This window comes from Erpetoichthys calabaricus, chromosome 1 (assembly GCF_900747795.2).
Source record: "Erpetoichthys calabaricus chromosome 1, fErpCal1.3, whole genome shotgun sequence".
Classification (NCBI taxonomy): domain Eukaryota; kingdom Metazoa; phylum Chordata; class Cladistia; order Polypteriformes; family Polypteridae; genus Erpetoichthys; species Erpetoichthys calabaricus.
This window is the reverse complement of record NC_041394.2, coordinates 252,114,091-252,131,326: the sequence shown is the minus strand read 5'-3', so window position 1 is coordinate 252,131,326 and position 17,236 is coordinate 252,114,091. Positions and strand designations below refer to the sequence as shown.

At 36.7% G+C, this 17,236-nt stretch overlaps 1 protein-coding gene across 2 annotated transcripts in view; it reads right to left on the bottom strand.

Moving 5' to 3' along the window:
* The window catches only part of itih5 (inter-alpha-trypsin inhibitor heavy chain 5), a 57,396-nt gene that overhangs the window by 18,523 nt on the left and 21,637 nt on the right, over positions 1–17,236 (bottom strand). For both annotated transcript variants that reach the window (XM_028814045.2, XM_028814055.2), the window contains 3 exons: positions 11,154–11,325; positions 8,026–8,335; positions 6,156–6,709 (listed from right to left, as the gene is read on the bottom strand). In XM_028814045.2, the coding sequence (XP_028669878.1) occupies positions 6,156–6,709; positions 8,026–8,335; positions 11,154–11,325 (1,036 nt within the window). The remainder of the gene's footprint in view (positions 1–6,155; positions 6,710–8,025; positions 8,336–11,153; positions 11,326–17,236) is intronic.

The window sequence follows — 17,236 nt, the reverse complement described above, 5'->3', positions numbered from 1 at the left end:
ATATATGAAAGTTGAACCAAACTGGGCAAGCATCATAACTCCATTATGGAGTGGATGTTTTCATCAGTTATTTGTTCCCGCTCTGTCCGGTATCAGACATGCGTGCCCCGGGAGCATCTTGCTGGCTGTGCGTGGGTAGAAATGATGGGAAGTAGAGCAGTCTTACCCTTTTCACCCTTAGAACAGAGGAAGAAAACCAGTACGAACATTGACATCACTTCTACTGTCCCACCGTAAGTCCCTCCCATTCCATTCCTGCCACTCTTTAGAACCAACATGTTCCAAAAGTCAGCATTCAGTACTGAACCAGCATCCAAGCGTAATGGAATTACGTCCCTAGAACTACTCAACCAAGGCCATGACCCTATTACGACCTCATGCTCTTCTGTTTTGCTTGTTTTTCATTCGGAACCTCACTATCAAATGGGGTTCTGATGTAAACCCCAATACTGCATCTATTCTCCCTCATTAGAATTTCCACCAGTTTAGGGTGATGGGTCCCAGGGCCTATCCTGTCAACTTTAGGTGAAAGTCAGAAATCAACCTTGGAGGAGGCATCAGGCCAACACATTTTGCAAATGTACCAACACTGACTCATATTGGGCCCACTTGGAATCAACAATTAACTTAGCATGTGCATATTTGTTATGTTGGAGGAATCTCAATTGAGAACAATTCTGGATCTCACATAGATATGCAAAGTGATTTGAATAAGGAAACAATTTTTGAGATCAATCATGATGAGGCAGCAGCCTCCATCCATCCATAATTCATTTTCTGAAGCCACTTCTAGGGAGCAGCAGCAAATATTACATAGAAAAATCTGTAAGAAAAGTTTTTTGATTCTGGTTCAGAACATCTAGTATTTACTTGATGGCAATATAAATGTGGACAAAAAGCAAATAAATGAGCCAATGCTCTATTTCAGATTTGAACAATTAGGGTGTAAATAAAACAGAGTTATGAAGATCCTTCTGAAGCTTAGACTATTTCACAAATAAATATGCAACTCCAGTACTGCAATTAACTGTTTTCTTCTTAGTGAAGTCACAAGATAAACTCTGTCCATACATCCGTTAATTGTTGAACACTTGGGTCCTAACCTGGTGTCCTAAGTTGGTTTGTCATGTGGTGGGTGCGGCAATTAACTGTATCAGCACGTGCTCCTAACCTCTCCTCCTCTCCTCTCCTCTTGTCCTATGACCCTATATTTTACACCTCCAGCCATAGGCAACTGAATTAGGTTGCAAGGTCCAGTGGCCGGAGAAGCTGCTCAGAAATCTATCATTGGAGTTTTGTAGAAAGACCCTTGTCTTTTCATTTGGCATCCTTCCTTTTTGTGGTGACTCTACAACATCTTCAGAGACTCTCTCTCACTCTCTGTGTCTCTCGATCACAAGTTGTTTGCCATGGCTTCACTGCCTCCTTCTTGGAAGACTGCCATTCTTTTCTCAATGCCTCTCCATATGACACAATACCAGACTGAAACAGTTTCCTAATGCTGCTACTGGAGTCTTGATCTGCTTCAAATGTCACAACCATATAACCCTTCAGCTGGCACAGTTACACTGAGTCTTTGTGTGCATGACTAATGTCCAAAACCCTGATGGTCACACACAAAACTTTGAAGTCAAACACTTGAATGCAGTGGCTTACAGATGTTCCTTATGCTACACAAACTTGGCTGGCATTTGAGATACTCTGAAGTCGGAACCTTGCTTTTCAAACAAACCCATCTATCCATTCTCTCAAGTCCATGTAGTCCCTTGATGCGTACGCAGTTTATACACACCAATCTACAGAAACTCCCCCATTAAAGTTTATAAGATAGTTCTTTCTCACAACTCATATTTCTATGCTCAAGAAGCTACACTTACTGTATTCATTTATCTCCCAAACAATACTGCATGCTGCTTCCATCCACTGTAATATAAAAAGGAATATTGTGTGTTTTTGTGCGGGGGTGTTGGGTGAGGATTGATTGAGAGTAGAAGTGTAACACATCACAAAGTATACTCAAAGTCTTGTTGTTTAACTGCTGCTTTGTAGGATTTTCTTCATAATTTAAGCACTACAAACTGTCCACCTTGAACAAAGAGGACAAGTCAGACATGACAGTGTTCATGGATATAATGCAGCAAGCGGTTACTGAAATTCTAGAATTAATATGGACCCAAAAAGAACAAATTCTCAACTCACAACACCAAACAGAGGCATTGATAAAGGGACAGCTAGCAATAACAACTGGGTCATCATTTAAAAAAAATAATAAACCTTTGCTTCATTTCCTTAGCCCTTTCTACAAATATACTCAGGCAACACAGGGTACTTCAGCTAGTATATTAATAAAGTTGGCAAGATGGCAAATTAATCGTTTCAACCCCACCTCATTACATCTTGCCTGAAGAAGGGGCCTGAGTTGCCTCGAAAGCTTGCATATTGTAATCTTTTTAGTTAGCCAATAAAAGGTGTCATTTTGCTTGGCTTCTAACCCGACCCCACAAATCATTTCATTCTGATATAGCACTATTCACTGAAAACTGGCTCAGAGTGCTTACACTGATTAATTGATTCAAAAAACCTTTACTTACTAATGAAAACATTATCTGTATATAACCAGAAGCATATACTTGTCATCCTAGTGACATGCTGGAAGGCTGACTGCCATCTCATGTGTTTGTACTTTACAATGTCCCACCCAGAAGAGCTGCTGGATTGTTTATTAATTTTGGACAATAGCAGTACAGGTAGTATTAGTGAATTGCTCTGGGTCAGGCAGTAAGTAAGAAGTAGGGATTGAGCTGCCAAATTTATTGTTTAAATTCTTATGACTTAGCTTCTACACCATAATGCTTTCCTCGTGTTTATATAATTGCCTTAATAGAAAAACTGTAGGTGTCGATTCAACGCTAGAGTCAGTCTGATGCTGCAAGAATTGTAAGGCCACTATAACAGGAGTGGGACAACTTGTGACATCACTTTCCTTCCATCCATTCATCCACTTTACAAACCCACTGACCCTGCACAGGGTTGCTGGATTGCTGGAGCCTATCCCAACAAGCATTCCTTTCCACTGAGAATAATGCCAAACTCGCCAGAATATCAAAATGTTTGTCTCTATTACAAGTAAACCACAGAAAGGAGAGAAAAGGGCAGCAAGAACACAAAGTGCAAATGAAAAGGCTTGTCACTTGCTTGTCTGATGAATACCACTCTTTTCTTCAACTCTTTCTCATGCCCTCCTTCTCTCTTAAGACTCTTAAGTCTCTTCCTCACATCAGTTAGCTTTTGTGTCTTCTCACCACACAAGCTTGAGGTGACTCATTTCCAGATCAGGACCGGGCTCTTCATTTTATTAACCTCCCACCCGCTTGCTATAACTATTACTTTAGCTTAGCTTGAAGGGCTGCACAGGACTAATTTATAATAGAGGTGTCATTCACTTTTTAAAGATTTATTTCTGCTGCCATGCACATATAAACCAGCCTTTGTCTCATTCACAGAACTAAAATTAAATCTCTTGCCACAAACCCTTAAAATAAGAATGCATGCATCTATTTAGAATGCTCTTTAGTGGCTACTGGTACCCTTACACCCATTAGTGCTCAGGGACTCTCAAATGATCAGTATTTTTAAACTGTTCATAGGCTGTTCATCTTAAAAAGGTAACCTGTTCAATTTGGATTTAACTAATGAGCTAAAGTGGCCTTCTTCTGGTCTCTACTATTAAGAAGGTAATGTGTTTCCAACTCTTCCCAACCTGGGACTATGCAATGCTCCCTGCTGACCAGCAGGCATTTGTGTCTAATGCCAGTCTTTTGTAGTCTCATTCTAGCGCTGTCTTTCCTAGAAGATGTTCGGGGATGCTTTAACATTTTTTTAACTGACACATTTCAGGAAACAGGCCACAGCTTGAAAGTCTTGTCATGCTGAACAGAAGTACAGTGTATTCTGGGAAAGCTGAAAGGCAAAGCACGATTCAGAGGATTGTGCTTAGTCAAAAAGTGCAGCTTTTGAATCCCATGGGAAGTGACCCTGACTTAGTGATTAATGAATCATTAACTATCCACTCTGCCCAGGAGTTTTCTGACACATTTGTAAAGAGTTTAGCTTAGTTGTAAAAGTGGACAAGGAGCCACTTAGCTGAGTATGGACACTTTAAGAGCAGTCAAAGGCGCTCTCTCTGGCAAGAAATCTTTTCATTTTCAAATTAGGATATATAATCTATAGCTAAGGAACTAGGCTATCTGGGAACTGTCATCTGGGACTGAATAAAGACTGAGTGGACCTGCCCAGGTTGTGTAATTCTTTGTATTGCTTATATAGCTTATATTGATTATTATGCAAATAAATATGATTTTTAAGTAAAAGTTTGCAGCATCTGATTTATTACTACTACGCCTATGGCTGCAGTGCCTCAAAGAAATGGAAGGATGCTCTGTGATGGCCTCTATTGGTGCTAAATTGGATTGATATGAAGGACTAAAAGTGAAAGATAGTCCTGGTCAGCAAAGCTGTCTGCCGTTAGAGGTCCTTTGGATTTAGTATGATGGCTATAATAAAGACAGCGAGACGGGTATGAGATTACATGTAACAGCTGTATAGCTGGTTTTGACATTACTTCCTATTACCAGTTGAGGTTAGTTGCTGCCTTTTGTTTTAGGTGCACATCACAGATGATCAGATATCAAGCTAAAACAGAGGAGGATCAGGCATTCCTGGCAGTATCACTCTGATGGAGCATTACTCTTTTCCTCTTAAGATGCACATCTCTCTTTCTTGTGCCACTATTCCTACAGTCTTTGTTACTCTTTGTGGTGTCTATTTTCCCTAATTGGCATGTTAGTTTACGGCCTGGTTGTATTGCTAGTGCAAAATCTCTCTCTTACAGCTGGGATGGACCCTGTCCCTTTCCTCTACCACTGTTTCTTCTCCGGCACCTCATTTCCCTCCTGGTGTGGCATCACAATACATTATTAGAGTTAATATAAAATCGTTTTAGCAACGTTAACTTACAAAAGCAATATTATTATGTAGTTGCATGCTACCCTGAACCCGAAAAAGGTACACAAATTATGGATACTAGTCCATTTGTGCTCCGATTATTAGTTGTATATCTAAATAATGTTCCAAATCCTTTTGTGCTCAGATTATTAGTTTTGTATGTAAATAATTTCCAAAATTTTCATACTACCGGTAAAGCTAATGCCCCAATTTACCTGTGAATAAATGCTGGAATACAAATAAAATCTGGTTAAAGCATACTTAACATTACAAACAAGGTATTTGTGATGACATACAACATGGTAGATTTTGGAAATGACAAAAGCATTTGCAGCAAGACAAAAGTTTGAATACAAGTAACACATGCAATACTTCAATATACAGTTATTGCTATGCTATGCTATGTAGTCTAAAAGTGTGTTGCAGTGGATAAGTTAACTTGGCCTTAACAAAGTTTATGGATCAGTTACTGCACCTGAAAAAGCCACCTAACCTGCCTGTACTTTAAATGTAAAAAATAATATGTTAAATCCTTGTATAATGGTTTTGCACTTGTAAAGTGCTTTGAAGTGGCATTTGCTACAAAAAGCTGCTATATAAAATAAAGTTTTTTGACACACAATGCTAGTAGCATATTGCTCCTTGAATAGATACTACTGTCTTTTCTCCTTCTGTCCTCACATGTAGTAGAAAATTAATAATGTAATATTGTGTTAGTTTCAGACACCTCAGTATCAAAATTTCACTTCTGTTGCTTAGATATATGGCTACAGAAAGAGATTATCATTATACATATTCATCTACAGTATCCATTAATGCTACAATCTCAGACACAGGCAGAAGAAGCCAAACTTTAAAGCAAAAAGCAAGAACATACCCTGGACATGAGAGGTCACTCCACTGCAGCCATAAACCAATGCTGTGCATGAATATCTGATTATTATAGTTCCAGGTATTTAATATTTCATTTATTTCTTTAATTAACTTTATTTTATGCATTTTTAAGCAATCCCTGCAATGAATTGCTTTCTCATCCAGACCAGAACCATTGCTCTTTGGGCTGGCTTCAGTTTCCCAAAATACTGACCCTACCAAAATGGATTTTGAAAATTCTTGGTTTCAGAGCAGAGAAGAGTTACTGACTTGATTACCTGGTTGTTTCTCGTTCCTATGCAAACTCTGTGGTTTTCCACCGTAATCGTGGTCATTCAGGTTTGCTTCATCAGCATTGGGTCTGTCCATTTGTATGTCAGGCAGCTCTACTACCATGGTGCTCAGCGGGGTTACAAAGTTGTATTTAACTGACAGGTTCTTTGCTTTGTCTGAAAGGTATTCACGTTGCTTGCTGGTTGTGCTCCTTATTCTAGACTTCAGTAGCTCCTTAACACTTAGGTATCCCCAAAGTCGTTCAATGTAGTTGTTTTCTTCATTTACCTTTTCCAAGCTGGCAATAGTTTTCTGCACTTCTTTTTCTTTGTTTTTCAGAGGTACATTAGACTCCAACACAATGCTCTTGTCACTGTTGCTGGCAGTTACCTGGACATGCAGTGTGTCTGCGTCTGGATTTGATAATTTTCCAGCAATGACAATTTCTGATCCATTAAAGTAGTTGATAAAAAGGTTTTGGGTTACATAATCGACCATGTCATCTGTATAGTGTATGTGAATATCCGAAAGAAGAGGAGTGCCAATTTCATCGTAAAATCTGCAGTAAAACAAAAATCAACAGTAAAGACATGCTACGCACTGATTTACTTATTACTTCATCAATGTACTGACTATCTTCAGTCAGTTACTCAATTATACTTTTATAATTACTATTGTTAGTATGAATACTTACATTAAATCAACATTTCCCTCATAATATGCTATTTTTACTCATGGAGTCCAGTACAGTAAACATGCAGTCCTTTTCTTGTCATTCGACAAGACACAAAAATGACCTCAGTACAGGACACACTTTTTTACAACAAGGAATTTAACTCAACAAAACGTTTGCAATAAAATGTGACTTATAGTGTTCACTGGGGTATTCGGGTTTTCTCCCACATCTCAAAGACATGCAGGTTAGGTCAATTGTGGCTAAATTTTCCAGCACGAGTATGACACCCCATTCAGGGTTAGTTCCTGCTATGTTTCTAATGCTGTCAGGACAGGCACTACGGTACCTCTCTATGACCCTGAACTAGATATGCCGTTCAGAAAGTCAATGGATGTTGGGAAAACTGGACCCATTCAAACATTACTCTGTGCTAATTTAGGTTGTTGGATGGCCGAGTGCAGTATAGTAATAGAACACTATCTTTGTAGACATATTTCCAATGAAGATTTAAAAATTTTGAAAAATAAAGCCTACAGAGCTTTGTGTCAAAACAGGACTGAGTCTTCATACAGCAACTTTAAAATAAAAGACCTAGAATATTGAGATTTACTGAATTTTCTTTCAGCTCTGGCATGGAAAGGCCACAATAAAGTTGACATCACTGATTAGAGACTAAATCTGGATAGAGATACAGTTCATGTGTAAGACTTATAATAGAATATTTTGATTACTTATAATCTGTAATTATTTAAGTATTTAATTTGGCTCACCTTGATATTTTCAATAGAATGGCACATTTTAGAAAACATTTGCTTATCTGATTCATTTTCTTCAAAACAGGCTTGGTGAGGGATTTTGTTTTTGGGATTCTGGTAGAATTTATCCCAGCAGCATTAAGTGGATGGACAGAGTATCATACTATTAGTGGAGTTTGCACATCGATTAAAAAAATGTCAATGTTCTTTGGTGAATGTAACAGTTTAAAAGTAGGGATTCACTGTTTATGTGCCTGAATCTTTTTTTATAAACTAGTCTGAGCAAGATGGTCTATGTTCCATTTAATGTATAATTTACATTATACATTCAAACATTCAACATTAATTTAAAAATCGATGACAGAAAGAGATCAAATATTATGACTTTTGTAATCTTTAATGAGTGACTTCCACAGTTAATTTAAAAATGAGTTAATCACGTACCCTTTGAGCATTGTTTTTGCATCTGCTTCTTCATGAATCCTTCGCACCATGCCACAGTTTTCTAAAGACAAGTGTTCCAGTAGTCTGTAATCCACATCATTGCCAATGCCAATGCTAAACACACAGATTTTCTCTTGAACAGCAAGCTTGGTGTTGTTAACTATCTTGGGAGACTGAATTTCTCCCACAGTGGGACGTCCATCAGTCAGAAAAATGATCAAGGAAACTCTCCTTTGAGTATCCTTCACTTGGGCATTGTAGTCGCTTAATAAAGCGGTTCCTGTCTGAATGCCTCCATTTATATTTGTTCCTAAAAAACACATTCAATAAGCAATGTTTAAGAACCTCATTGATCTTAAAGATGAACATTTTATTTTTTTTAAGCTGGAAATTACATGCAATCTTATATGTTACTTGGCACTGCTTAAAAATATCTACTACTTTGTTAGTCAAGGAGCACTTAAACAAAAGAAAAATCAGTGCAATGACTGTGCACCACTGGAAATGTCGAACATACAACACTGTAACTTGGTCGGTAAACTACAGTGCCAGCAAAGAGGATCCAGACCACCAACATAGCTGACTAGTATAACACTTGAAGCATGGAAACTAAAATATACCTGATGAACATAGCAGAATCAGGACAACAAGAAGATCAAAGTAGAAAAAACCCTCTGGGCATCACAGAGAATGCTTTATAGTCTACACTTTTAATTTAAATTCAGGTTTCAGTTATCTTCTGACTCCTGTTAATTACACTATCTTTATCAGAGGTGCCATACTTGGTCACATTTTTATACTCCTCTAACAGCAGTGACATCCTAATATGATCACAAAATGCCCAATTTATTATGTATTATACTGTAAATTACCTAAAGAGTTAAGGCATAAATGTTCAAGAGTCATATAAGCCAATTTGCTTTATTTTGTCTTTCAAAATGTCATTAACGGAAAATATTTTATAATTGTGTTGTTGTAAAAGGAGCTAAAGAACATACAGCCTGAATGAATAAAAATGTTATCATAGACTAAAATTACATCTGCAGTCAATCGCCCATCGGCAAACATTTTAAATGAGTGCATCATAGCAATTATAAAAAACTAAAACGATTTCTTGAGGCAAGTTGGGCCATTTTGCAGAGTTGAGCTCATCAATGCTGAGTCATTATCTGTAAATACGACTAACAACTCTGGTACTTAGTAACTTACTCCATGCACCTACTCTCACCTTTGATTAGGAATACTATGCAAAATTTGGTTATAATGTACCCTGAAATAGCTTTCCTCTTTGCCCTGATTTCCTGATGAAGGATTTTAATGTAACAGTTGGCATAGACGTGACTTACTCCCTTTTTAAATTTCACCACTTTCATTTGTGAGCTGACAAGTTATTATTTTATTACACACTTCATTAAGAATTTAAATAGTAACTAAAGTCTCTTTTGGGCTGGGACATTTTAGCACCTTACAATAAATTCTAAACAGAACTAAGACTATTAGCTGAAGACAACCATCTTTTAATCATTAAATAGGTCTTTCTTTTACCAGACTACTATAAAAATCCTGTTTTCTCTGTAAAGCTTCTTTAATAGTGCATGCTGTTAATTGTGCTATATAAAATGTAAATGATTAATGGGCTTTCTAAACTAAGGAGAGTTCTCTTATTTCTAAATAAAAATGCATGAAATCTGCTTGCTTAAGTTCAATGGGAAAACATTAGCACTACAATGCAGGTTTTAGTTTAATTCTATAGACAATGTCACTATCAACATCAAAACAGGATGTTGTCCTGAATACTCTGACTAGCACCTTATTATTATAAAGTTGCAGTGCTCCACCTCGGGTGAAAACAAACATAACACACAGGTAATTTAAAGTTATAAATTATTCAAAACAATGACTAAGTAACAATTTATTAACCCTGAACATATAGAGACTGTTAATATATGGTATATCTTCCAAGTGTCATAGCATAAATTCACAATGACCCATGTCAGAGAAGGTGAAGGGTGCTGATGTCACAAGGGCATTCCTGGGAGACAGCAACTGTCTGTGGCTTTACTCTATCATATTACAAAATAATAACAGGCTTCATAAGTAATTGTCTTATATATATAAAAGTCTACACGTATAAGTGTGTGTGTCTGTCTGTCCGGCCCAGATGTGAGGTGTGGAGTCGGAGTAAGGTCTCCTCCTCCGAGGACACAGAAAACTCGCTTAGCCGTTAATAACACCAGCGAGGCCAGCACATCAGCAAAATGAAACCTTAGAAGAAAGACAAAGTTGCTTAGCTGTTAACATCAGCAAAACGGTATCCCTTTTACTTTTCTTCCCGCCACTAATACACAAGAGAGATGAGAACGTCGGCAAAATGGATCCTCCTAGGAGAGAGATGCCCAGAGTAGTTCCTTTCAATTACCAGACATCTCTACATTTCAGTTTTTTTTCCTGTCAATTTCAATAGTTTCTAGGACCCTGGGCTTTTTACAGCATGGGCTTACACAGCTAGTAGGCTATAATACCTCAAATCATGATACATGCTGTTCTAGCCTTGTGCCATTCAAGAATGTTTTCCAGATTATACTCTTATATGTGTGTTTTCTACTTATGCATGTGTGGTGTTTTTGAGTCCCAAAGGTGAATTACGCTGGACACTTTCCTAAACTGGACACAATGTAGGCTTGCTACAGTCCAAGCTGCACAATCACAAACACCACATTTGTGACATGTTAATGCAGATACTAGAATAGACAGATAACAACAGTGGTGTCCCACCATGGATTTAAGGACACTCTAGTGATGATTGAGTGCATAACTGACATTCAGATTTGAAAATTTGCATTTTAGACAATCCTGATTTCTTAAGATGGTGCTCAAGCAATTGGTCCACTACTTCAGGGTTCAGCTATTATCACAGACTCTATTTTTATTTACACAGCAATACTATGCAAAGTCAGAGCTTGACTTCTCTACCATTATGTCTTTCATTAGAAAGTTTGATTAGTGTCCCATAATGACTTTTAATGGGAATGTTGCCACATTGTTATACATTATACTTTAAATATAAAACAGTGAATTTAATACCACTAATGTTCTACTTTTGGGAGACATGCTGTGCTTTCCCCTACCTCCAGTGGGGTTTAAGAGATAAATGAATTTTTTTGCATCCCGGATATTATCTGGTGATACAGGTACCAGCTTCCCTTGATGCCATACTTTAATGCGGTTTGAAAAGCTGACAATGTTAAAGTGGTCTTGAGGTCGTAGGTCTTTTAGGATGGTGAAAAGGGCTTCTTTAGTCTGTGGAAATCCAAAACAGAGCAGTTTAGTTAAAAATCTATACAAAAGTAGTACAAGCACTAAGAACAGAATATGTCTCAATTATTGCATTCTTATTTTAATTTGATCATAAAGACAATAGTTCTAATCAAGATAAAACCACGTTCAACACAATGTTTTAGTGTTTCTGTCCCATAATCTTTCTTAGTTCCAAATTATGACTCACTCAAAAGGAGTAGACCTGTTTATAATTCTTTATCTAATACAATGCAATAATAAAATGTGAAAACTTAAAAGACATGCACTGAAAATCTAGCCAAGTACATTTTTAAATTGAAAGATATAGTCTTTTTGTTGAAAAACAAAACACACACAAAAATCTGCAGCTTTCAGGAGTTGTCGTAAATCAAAGATGAGAGAGAAGGAGAGGGGATAAAGGCTGAATATGACTGTATCTGTTTTTCAATGCCTAAGAGAATGAATTGGCCAATGGCCTAGATTAAAACATGAGCAGTGTGGGGACAATTTAAAGCCAAAGCACACAGTGATGCGACGTCATCAAGTCTCATCAGCCTCATACTTTTAAACTTTTGGACGTACGATTTGCTTTGGACATCTTATCACCAGAAAACTGCAACATTGTGTAGAGTTTTTGAATAGTTAAATTTGCCTACTTGTATAATAGTTTAGTTAAAATGAGTTTAGGGTTAGATTCAGCAAACATGATGCAACCTGTCAAATCATGTGGCTTCTGTTATACAGTTGTGTTCCTTGTGTCCATCAGCCACTAAACAATAATGTTTTATCCTGATGATCGGCAAATGCTTCCTACTGTACTCTCTGCCAGTCTTTCCTTATGTCTGTACTTTTTTGTTAATGTTCAAAAACAATGAGAATCCCACAGTTTCTCTTTTGCATATGTTCATCAGCTATCTTTGTGGTCTTCTGTATCCATTGGAACAATATTTCATTTATAATGTTATTTATAAAACTTCTGATGTTAATGTCTTTTAGCCTTTCTGAATTTTTTGCAGCATTTCTTCCTGTCATTTACCATATATTTGAAATATCTTTTTGCTTTCAATTGTACTGCTAATCCACATTATAAAGCACCTGATGATGCTACACTCCATGAAGACTGATTGATACTGTATATCAGGTGAATGTCTTAATGTACATCTTGATGATAATCTCTCTCTCTGTGTGTGCGTAAACTGAATTTAGTTTATTCTTATATTGTATAGCAACGTTCTAAATGGGCACACATAGGGCAATAAAGCATCTGCGCATTCTTCCAAGGTATAAGAGATTTGTGTGTTTCAACAAAACATCTGAATTAGGAATGAAATGCTGAACCCTAACAATCCATTTATCTTGGCAAAACAGTGTGTACGGAAGCTTTTCTATTTTTAAATGAACATTTTTACAGCATATCAGTTAGAGGGGGTTTTATAGCAGTCATGTATAACAGACTGCAGGCTATGTAAAATCAAAACAAGGCAAGTGCTGGCTTAATGTCATTAAATATAAGCTAAATGGATAACAGAAGAGCCAAGAGTAATTACAGAAATGCAATTTAAGTCTCTCTTAATTTATAAAAAGTTTATGTACACAGTAATTTATATCTGTAGCACATTAACAAGATTTTTCCCATCTATAATGTCTGGGTGGTACAACAATGCTTTAGCAGCACTACAATCCAGAAAACCAAGGAAATTCAATAAAATAGGCTATCATTCACTATTATTATTATATCAGTCTGTTTTTGCTAAGCTAGCTCATAGCTTTAGAAGACTGGATTCAAACCTGTCTAAGTGGAATTTGTATGTTGTATGGCATTTTTCTGTAGCTGCTATGATTTTACACAGACATAACTGGCCCAGAGTTTCAATGTGTGCAGGTGATTTTGTTCTGCAATGAACTTATGCACCATCCAGGATTTCTTTCCATTTCGTGCTCCCAATAATGCTGAAATAGCCAAATATGATGCTGAACAGGATGAAGAAGGTTCCAGGAAGATAAGATATATTTAACAAAACATAACCTTCTCAAACCTACTTAATTTGGGATAGAGGTACTATAATGTATATCATCAGCACAAGACAAGAAAGAGCTTTTGCCAGTTCATTTTGTACATAGTAGAATGAAAATGCTTATATTCAGGAATCTCTTAAGAAAGGCTGACAATAGTACCAAACCAGCCAAAGAACTTACACATACTGCAGCAGCAGCACTAACCACTGCACTACCAAGCCATCGTTATATACCTGAATTTACAATACTTTTTTTTTTTAAGTACTAGGAAGTCTTTGCCCCCTGCTCGCTTCGCTCGCCAACAACCCCCCAGCCTGTGCTACGCGCCAGACACTTCACATCTCTGCATCTCACGTTGTGAAGGGGGGAGGCTGAACGCACCCCAAGGAGACGTGGTCGCTCTTCTGAAACCCCCTCTTAAACGGTGATACAATGGGACACAGTTTTTTTATTTTTACCTCCTCTTTGCTCGATCAGCTGCTGGCTTGCTGCTGCTGCCGTGCCGCGTGATTCGCACCTTGTGTGGAGCACTTCTGTCATATCATTTATGTACATATATTCAATCTCTTTTTGCTTTTACCTTTTCATCAATATTGCATTGAATTTTGATTCCGTGTTTGGAATTACATTGTGACAACGTAATGTATAACTGCCCGTGAGTGAATATCGTTTCTTTCTCTCTACAAGAAATGTGTCTGACAATAGTATTCACACAAATGAGAAATGATTTCTCTTGCGGGATTTCACTTTCACCACACAACAAATCTTTTAATTCTCACGGATACGCATCTTCATTGGGAAAAAACACTACTTTTTTTTTCCCTGATGGCAACACGAATTATACAATCTACAAGTCACCAACTTAAATTTTAAATCCAAACAATATATTCGATCTCTTTTCACTGTTCCGTTATTTCACCGAGTAATAATTTCCGTTTGTTTGTGCTAATGCAATCTTTACTATCCTTTTTTTGAGACTTTTTCGTACTTCCATTATCTCTAACCTGCTCTGCCTGTGTATCGCGCCAATGTTTTAAAATTATTTATGACGTTTCTCTTTGTCATCGACTCTTTGTTTTATTTCTGGCCCTGGGTGTGGTTAAATCTCTTGGCACAAAGACTCGTCTCGCAGGACATGAAAGTGTCCCTCTGAGAAAATCATGTCTCTTTCCAACCTTCCAAGATTTTTTTGTATAATAGAGAGATAAATATTTAAATATATACATATTATACAAAAAATGTATATTACTTTTTGAGTATTCAATGTTTGCATACTTTTACACTACAACTTTTTTAGCATTGTCAAATTAGGAGAAATTTAATTTGCATATTGAAATTAAGAATACACTTGAACGGTTGAATAAGACATACCTTTTCTAAGCTGTCTGAACAAAAAGCACACTAAGCTAATCCAAAATAATAAATCATAGGCATACTAGAAAGTATAAGAAATCTTTGTAACCATTTAGTATAGTAAAGGTCAGCCTGTTAGAAACAATAAGAAGACACTCAACAAGCTGCCTTTTATGTGAACATAGATACAGTACACATAAAAATAGCTTCTGTTTTAACTCAACTGAGAAAAATGAAAGGAATATGAAAAATACTGCTTTCTTTTGCCATGACACTAAAAAGATTAACATCTTCACTCAGTAAGAGAATTTTACAAAGTAGACTGTAACATTGCTGAGTTTGTGAATTTCAAATAAACATCTAATATTACAAAACAATCAAAATAAATATAATTATGACCCTGACATAATGTTGCATAACATTGTTGTATATTTTTGGCACATAAAGAGAAAATACATGAAAAATAACATGTGTTTTTTTCCTGAAGGTGTTGATTCTGTGGGGTTTTAATGTTCATTCATCTATACAAACCCTGATAATCCCGTCATGGAATGTGAAACCTACCCTGTCAGCATCACACACAACACAAAACCTATCCGTGGATGGGCCACCAGTATATCACAAAGCACTTCAAACAGAGCCAATTTACAGTGCCCACTTAGAATATAGTGCATGGGTCTTTATTAGATTATGTTTAACTATTCACTCAAAAACAATTAAGAGTTACTGTACAAAATAATTAAGACAATTGAACGGACCAGAATATGTAAGGCATGTGGGAGGAAAGCAATGCATGGAAAAAAAAGAAAACAAAAACATGGGAGGAACATGCAGACTACACACACAGATAATTGCAAGGCCTGGATTCAGACCCAGGACAGTAGTACAAAACACTGAGTGATGATGTTGCCCTATATTAATATTCAAATAGAAAATAGTCCACTTAATAAAGACTGTGGAGACAAATAAAGAAAAGAATGCTCTATTTTACGTTAAAAAAACTTTTGTTAAAGTAGCCCTACCTTTTTAAATGGGCACAGGTTATAATCTCTATGTTGCTGGTTTATGTTAAAGTTTTGGGGGAAAAAATCAATCAGCATGCACAGATGTTTCCTTTCCAGAGCATTTTAAAACAGCTGCTGTTTTCAACTGAAAGCATTTCTTACATTTGGATACGGTCCAGGCTGTGACACTGTCATTGCTCTGTTTTACCTTATATTACTCAGTTTTGGCCAAGAGCTCATTTATTTGCTTATTTAATGTTTCCAGGGTAATCAGGAGTGGCTTTTCTTTGCCGAGACATATGTTGACATACTTATGAATTTTTCATTCTTTATTTGAGGCATATTTAAAATTAAGACCAAGACATAATTATTTTTCTGTTTAAATGTATACATACTGTAATGAAGGTCTGACTGAGTTACTGAGCCAGTGTATATATTGGAGAATTTATACTTTTTAAATTCCTCTCTGTCAACCTTCAAACTGTTTAAATAATTAGTATAATATCTTCCAAATAACAACACCAATAAATTAATCAATTATCTAGTTACTCTTGAAGGAATTGTTATTGCCTGTAAAAATTTAATTTTGCTGGGCTTCTGTACTTCTGTAATTGTTCTGGCTTTCAAACAAATGATTCATGAGCACCCCTGTGCTATGACATGTCTTTCATTGTTACGACACATCTTTCATTCATTTGTCACATGTCTAATTAATACTTAAAAATTTAATGACTACATGGAAACGGTGGAAGTCCAAGTGAGAGTGTAGCTCTGTGAAGGGCTGTGTGTAGTCCTGCTTTGTGCTTGTTGCTGCCAGGATCCCTTCCAGGTCTCGCTTGTTCCTGAATTGGGACTGTATTGTGCATAATGAATGGAATTGTGGATGGATAAACAATCTGAAATATTTCTGAGGTGCTACTGGACACCTGCATTCAAACAGTTAATACCTTTAACAATATTTCTTTTAAATGGGAAGTGTGTTGAAGTGCCAAGGTAACTGGACTATAGAAACAAAAGGCTGAGGTTTCACTTTCTATCTCAAACCCTCTGTGTCTTTTCACAGATTGCTGGGTGCAAATTTCTAAATTATGCAGATTTTCGGCAGTTGCTAAATACCAATTAATTTTTTTGTACATTTAATACATTGTTCAATATTCACTTGGCAAAACAAATTAGAAAATCTACCATGACCAGCTGATTCCCTATATAAAGCTGTGAATCTAGAATTTAAAGTATAGGAGATCCATATGTGGTAATGTGGAATGAAACTGAATAATCATAGTAGTATGTCGAAAAACTGTAATTCTCCTCCCTACATGTGCAACAGCTAGGGAACAAAAAATGCAAACTCTTTTGAAACAAGTTAGCTCAAAATCAATAGGCCTCTAGTATTTTACAGTTCTGCCAAGTTTTAAATAGAGTGAGTAATTCAGTTTGCAGTTATTGTGTCCACAGGGAACAGATACACCACCATTGTAGACCTTATCACCCGAGATGAGATTTGCATTTTGACACAGTGGCACTGGGAGCTGGAGTTTTTC